At 43.6% G+C, this 6580-nt stretch overlaps 1 protein-coding gene across 2 annotated transcripts in view; it reads right to left on the bottom strand.

Moving 5' to 3' along the window:
• Positions 1 to 398: 398 nt before the first annotated feature.
• The window catches only part of HNRNPH1 (heterogeneous nuclear ribonucleoprotein H1), a 7260-nt gene continuing 1078 nt past the window's right edge, over positions 399 to 6580 (bottom strand). The window contains exons 3-11 of one of the 2 annotated variants that reach the window (XM_010173723.2): positions 5407 to 5545; positions 4191 to 4369; positions 3908 to 3979; positions 3695 to 3807; positions 3391 to 3526; positions 3156 to 3239; positions 2981 to 3031; positions 1801 to 1893; positions 399 to 1235 (exon numbers count right to left, since the gene is read on the bottom strand). In XM_010173723.2, the coding sequence (XP_010172025.1) occupies positions 1111 to 1235; positions 1801 to 1893; positions 2981 to 3031; positions 3156 to 3239; positions 3391 to 3526; positions 3695 to 3807; positions 3908 to 3979; positions 4191 to 4369; positions 5407 to 5545 (992 nt within the window). In that variant the 3' untranslated portion in view covers positions 399 to 1110. Of the gene's footprint in view, positions 1236 to 1800; positions 1894 to 2980; positions 3032 to 3155; positions 3240 to 3390; positions 3527 to 3694; positions 3829 to 3907; positions 3980 to 4190; positions 4370 to 5406; positions 5546 to 6580 lie in introns of both variants that reach the window. The other variant, XM_029086423.1, reaches the window with a different exon arrangement.

The raw sequence follows: 6580 nt of genomic DNA, 5'->3' as shown, positions 1-6580 counted from the left end.
CAGCAGGATGTTTGACAAGTGGCATTTATTGAAACATGGTTGCATGAAGCTGCAACATCCATTGACACAGCACAGTGGCTCCAGAGGGGAGATGCCTTCGAGTACAGAATTACCCCTCAGAGCCCCTCTGCAGCCCTGGAGAACCTCGGTCACATCCCAGCCTTGAGGCATTTTTAACTCCTTTTTGGCACCCAGTGCTGGTTTTCTTCACTAACCCCCTTTTGGCTTGAGAAACAAGTGCCACCTCACCCCCCCCAAGGGCAGCATCACCTCAGGAGCAGTCCCACTGCTCACAGCAGATGCACATTTCAGTGCTACAACCACCAAGGACCCAGGAACGCAGCGACACCTCTGCAGGCGGGAGCTACAGCACAGAAAGTTGGAGGGTCAAGAAGGAATGAGTTCCAGTTTTTAAAAGGAAGATTTATTTAACAAGTTTCACTTAGCGCAATACACCTAGAAAGGAAATCACAATACAATGAAAGATTAAATCAAGGCCTCAGAATTTTTATACGAACACCAAGACCAAAATCCTAAAGTAGCCGTATTGCGTCTCGACATGGTTTTTTTTCCCCCCAATTAACTTAAAAAAAAAAAAAAAAAAAAGCTTTTAACGTGCCTTACAGGATATTAAAAAGAAAGAAACTAGAACTAACATGCCAAATGTTCACTTTGAATTTCAGACACAGCTCCTATATTTGTTTCTTTACAAAAAGAAAAGCATGTCTCTTTCAACATGGATTCAAAACAGTGTTGGATGTAATATGGTATAAGAGCAACATTTAACGTAATTCAAACAGCTTTAACCTAAATACGCTTAACTGCTTAAATACACTCCTACAACAAAACTAACTGGAGAAACGCTCAAAGTTGTTTAACAGTTATAGTCTTTACTCAACTTGGGTTATTACATCCTAAGATGAATGTTCATTTTTCTGTATGTTTCCAAAAAAATACTGAACCTGAAAGGTTTTAAAATAACAATCCTGGATTCACTTACAGTAAAGCATAAATCACAAGCTCGTATTGCAAAACTGTTAAACTTAGTTTTTTGTTTTTTTACGTTTTTTAAAAAAAGATTATTTTTTTTGACCAAAAGTCAGCAATTGGTTACATTCCCCAGCCACCACTCATGTTGGACATGTTGGACATGCCGCCCATGCCGTTCACTCCCATGGAGGCGCGGTTCCCGCTGCTGTAGTAGCTGCTGTTCATGGCGCCCTGGCTCCCGGGGTCTGAGGGGAAAACCGACAGCAGGTTCACGTCGATTCGCAGCAGCATTCCCCCAACGCCTGTCCTGGCTGGGCCACCGCGTAAACACCATCTACTGTGCCCAATACTGCAGAGTGTCAGTGTACAGCTCCCGACCCACACCGAAGTTTATTCTTTACTTGTTACAGAGCTAACTCTGTCTTGCCCCCCCCTCTCAAATCCAGTGTTTTCTGGGGGTGGAGAGCACCCAGCCTCCCACACACCTTCCCCTGGTTCTACTCATGCATTTAAACCGGGCTGGTCTCCAGCCTCCACACCGGGAAGGTAACAAGTGGGAGTAATCAAAGTCTGGACTGGCATTTCCCACCCATTTCAGAGTCATCTCCCACATTTGCCCCCTCAGCTCCAAGTTCCTGCTTTGAGTCCATCCCCCTCCAGTTCTCCATCAGTTCCACAATTCACAACAGCCAAGTTTTCCGCTTTCAGGGCTTGTGCCGCCCTTCACCACCAGCGAACAGCACGTTAAGGCATGCTACATGCTAAGCCAGCTGCACCTGGCCCACCTAAAACCAGTGAAGCAATGCTTACCATATCCACTCATGCTGCTTTGACCACCATATCCTCCTCCATAACCCCCACTCAGCTGCTGGTTAGCTGGGCCACCATAACTGGATTGGCTTCCTTTCAAGTCAAGGATAAAAAGGGTAAGAGCTTGCTTGGCAGAAGAGTCTTGCTAACTATCAACACATGCCCCTACCCTGCCCTAGCTCGCTCTCTCACCTAGAAAACTCTCCTCCCAAGTGTACAAGGGAACAAGCTCAAAGGAAGTGAGCAGGTTCCTACAGATCAAGTGGCAACAAGAACTTCAAGAATTACAGCAAGTGCTTGTGATTCCCCAGCCCCTGCTGTAAGGATTGACTTCTGCAGATTCTATGGACCACGCAGAGGGGGGTGGATCTGCTATTGTGTAGAACACACACCCTGAGAGACTTCAGCTTGGCTCCAAGTGACCTGACACAGGACTGCTGCCCACGACAGCAGCCAGCCCTGCAGAAGCCAGGCTTGCTGCCACGTTAACTGGAGTCACTGGTGTGTGTGTGTGCAGCCCTGACACGGACTGACTGCTGTTCCAGACCAGCTGTGCACCCCAGCAGTGCTACAGGAGCCTTCTCCAGCAGCTCACTAACTGCTGCTCCTCACCTCGTCACTGGTCTGTACTCCACAGAACTTCTCTGCAGTTACCATTATCAGCATCAGACTAAAAACATTTTCCAATCAAGATACTGTAAAAGCAGCTGCGTATCTACACACACACACACACACAGCCCCCACCCTCGAGAAAGACACCCCCAAAAACCAACCACCTCCTTAATCTCTGAGAAACCAGACGAGTCAGGTATCAAGAAGAGCATCTGCTTTATAAACACAACAGTGGCTTTAGACTTGTTTTGCAAACACAAGTTTTAGATTTTCAAACCAATCTGGAGTTTGACAGAGCAATTCAGACAGCTTCTCCAAATTCCCAATAGATTTTCCCTCACCACCAAGACCAAGCTTGAATGGCAAGTCATGTGCAACAGATACATCCTCCATCACCAGACTATGTTCTGGTCTCCAAAAATAGGCAGGGGGAAGGAGAATAAAGGGCAGGCACCTCCCACTTCTCTTCCACACCACCACGCTCCCAGGAGCCACTCATCCCACCACACACACCACAGCTTATTCAGCCTGTTATTTATTCATAGGTATTCCCAAAAGATTTCTATACCTGCCAATGTGCTAGTGTTCCAGTCTTGGACTACACCTTCCGATTCCTTGACTGTGTGATTAAGACAGAATGTTGAAATTGAGTTTTTTAGGTCAGACATAAAACAGGAGCTGTACAGAATCAGCCAGCTTCATTAAATCTCTGTTTAAAATGCAGTTAGACTGTACACACATACCCATCGCTCCCATCATCTGACTGCCGTAGGCACCACCAGTTCCTCCTGCTGTAGAATTCAAGAAGAGTTCTACATATCTGTGTTCTGGAAGAAGAAAATTTTGCCATGAGACCAGTTCACACCAAACCTCAGCAGAGTTTTTGCCTCACTGCAAGTTTCAGGCTGCAAGAGAACCTTTGGTAGCCCAGTCACAGCAGATGCTGTGGGGGCACCACTGCAGAACGGTTGCACTTACGCATATTTGCTTTGTCTTTGGACATGGCAGCCACGGCATCCTCATGAGTAGCAAATTCAACGTCTGCCTCTCCAGTTACTCTGCCATCTGGTCCGATTTCGATGTGTACTCTTACAGGGTTCAGAGGTGAGAAGAACTACACATAAAATAGTCACAGAGATTAAAACGCACCGATGCAACGGTTCAGTTTTACAGCAAGCCCTTTGCTCTGAAGGAACAAACACTTGTTCCTCTCACACATCCAGTAACAACAGGCACAGGCTCCTGAAGCCAGGCACTCAGAGAACACAGCTTGGGCACTCACGTTATAGATGTCGTTCTCCGTAGCTCTGTAAGGCAGACCCCTCATGTGGACGCAGTGGCCAGTCGTGCTCTGGAAGGTGGACGTCCCGTCGCCGTATCTGTGGTCCGACATCCCTGCAGAGAAAAGAGTCCATTCTAGGTCTTTCAGATGTATTTTCGTTTCTTTTGAGACATATTGAAAGTTCAGTTACTATTCCTATTAGAGAAAACTTACCTCTTCCAAATCTATCAGAACCAAAACCATAGCCATCATTATACCCATTGTAGTCATCATAACCTCCATAACCTATAAACAGATCGGACAACACGTTCATTTCAACTACAGGAAGATCCAAACATACATGAAGACACACTGCAGACAACTAGTGCTTGAACACTCTGGTTTTCTTCTAGAAGAAATACAGCCAAGGACAGATACAAACCAGTAGTTACACTACCAGGTCCAAGTGTCACTGCTTCTCAGACGAGCAGCTCCCTCTTGGACTTCGTGTACTTACCTCCTCCGTAAGCTCCACGCCTCATTCTTTCCAAGCTACTTCCTCTACCAAGGCTGTTGTATCCCCGCGTCAGACCAGGTCTGTCGTAAGGACCGGGCCTCTGCATTGCCAACAGCTTGCGTGGAGGGTCGTAGTGAGTGCGCACTTCCGCTCGACTGCTCTTGAAGATCTCAATGTACCTACAAAGTGTTTCCACAGAAGGAAGGTCAGTCCCTCACCCCTTCCACAAACACCTCGCAACTTTACATTCAGACAAGCCATTTAGTCATAGCCTCGAAACTGGCAGCGTGTACTTTAAGCCAGGTTTCTTTACGTTATGTAGGCAATGACATACTATTTTTAAGCACTACGTTACTTTCAAATCAAGGTATTTTCAAGAAATTACAATTACTGAAGGGTTTACACGCTCCTCATACCTCACAGTATCCCAGCCTTAAGGGTGGGGGAGCGATCTTGATTCCCCACCCTCCTCCCCCCCCAATTTAAAGTGTTAGTCAAAAAACATAGGAGGGACTGACGTCCGCTCAACTCGGCAGCGTTTTGCTCACGTTGGCAATGGAAACAGAGGGTTAAAAACCCAGCCTCCACCAAGATTTTAACCCATCAGGATGCTACAAAAAAACAACAACAAAAAAAAAGCTATGCATGTGCTAGTGAACCCAGCCTATGCTTCAGCATATTCAGCGTAGGCAAAAAAAAAATGCATGCTTCAATGAAAAATAGTCACAAGTAAAAGAGAATAAAAACCCTTTGTGACAATTTCTTGAAAGCTATGCTTATTACATTGAAGATTATTAATACAGTAAGAAAATTTGTTACATTTCAACTTATAAAACAAGTTTAGAAAGTATCACATTTTCTTATGGTAATAAGGACTGTGCATGTCTTTAGAGCTAAAGGCATAATTGGTGCTATTTGAGAAGTTAAAGCCATAGTCTCTCAACTTTTGTCGCTTCCAAGCTATTATCAGTTTGGCAACGCTCCGTTATCACCGAGTTTCCAAAGCAGATTTAAGCTCAGCCCAATTGTATCTGGTGTTTTGGGTAGATCCAAACAGTCTGTGCCATGAGCACACCAGTGACACCTTCACTCATCGCCGAGTCAGAGACACAAATGCTATTTCTATTTGGATGTTCAACACTTTCAGAAGAGAGAATATGGATTTAATTGTTTACCATAAGAAAAGTGACAGAGCCAACCAACCATCCATCCCCACCTGTGCCCTATTCTTTCCTTGTGTTTCTTTAGAGCCTTTTCAGCTATTTCCTGTGAAGCAAACTGCACGAAGGCCTCCCCCGTACTCCTCCCCTGGAAGTCCACCGGCAATGTTATCCCATTTGGCACGATTTCCAACCCTTCAACCCAAGGACAAATAACCCCAGTAGGGGGGCAATATTAACATCACAAGCCCAGTCATGAGTTTTTCTTATAGCTTTAAATACACCAGAATTTTAACACTTTGTTAAGTGAATGGTATGTTGATTCGAGAACACTAGGAAGAAAAAGCACGTCAACAAAAAAGAGATCCACCATCACATACCATTCAGTTTGTATTCTTAACCCACCCTGCAGAGCACAGAAACGTTCTGAGTGTCAGGGACGACCCCTCAGACCAAGCAGCTAAGGCAGGGTGCATTAAGAAGTTCGTATTATTACAAACCTCTTCAATTCTGTGAAAGTATTTAAGATGACTTTGTTTTTTTAAAGAGAATTTCAATTCAAACAAAGCAAGTCAAACAGCTTTATATAGAACATGTATTTTTACTACAAGTCACTCAGGTAAAATAATTAGTCTTAAGTCTTATGCAAACATCAAGTTTCAGCATTAATTTTTTTTTCTTTTACCTTTAGGAGTGCTTAATTAAGAAAAAATCATGAAGTAATTTCAAAAGTATTAAGTTTCTGAAGAGGCACATTTTGTATATTAAGTACATTAACAGTTTTTAAAGCTTGAATCACTTAACCACGTAAGAAAGAAACAGCTTAAAAATGCACATGCTTAGGAATTGCTCTTGTTCACAATATATTACTGATTCAGAAAACAAAAAACAAGTTCTGATGTTGTAAAGTTGGTAATATTTCTACTGTATTTTAAAGCGAAACAGTAAGATCAATCATAATCTTGTTATAGCAAAACATTCCAGCTAATTTCAACACTCACATTTAGAAATCTACTACTTGGAAAATACTATAAAGTTAAATCCTAGATAAATCAACAGATTTCATTCTGAGTCATTTTTTTTTATAGTATTCCAGTTCCTAAAACACACAAGAGCTGTAAAAAAGTGAGAATGAGTCAATACAAGACATTATCTCTTCGTCCATAAAAACTTTAAGCTAGAAAACATCAAGGGGGTTTTTTTCCCCCTCCTAGGAAAGGGAGTGGGGAA

The sequence above is a fragment of the Antrostomus carolinensis genome, unplaced genomic scaffold (assembly GCF_000700745.2).
Source record: "Antrostomus carolinensis isolate BGI_N321 unplaced genomic scaffold, ASM70074v2 scaffold33558, whole genome shotgun sequence".
In the NCBI taxonomy this organism is placed as follows: Eukaryota; Metazoa; Chordata; class Aves; order Caprimulgiformes; family Caprimulgidae; genus Antrostomus; species Antrostomus carolinensis.
This window is presented reverse-complemented; position numbering and strand designations above follow the sequence as displayed.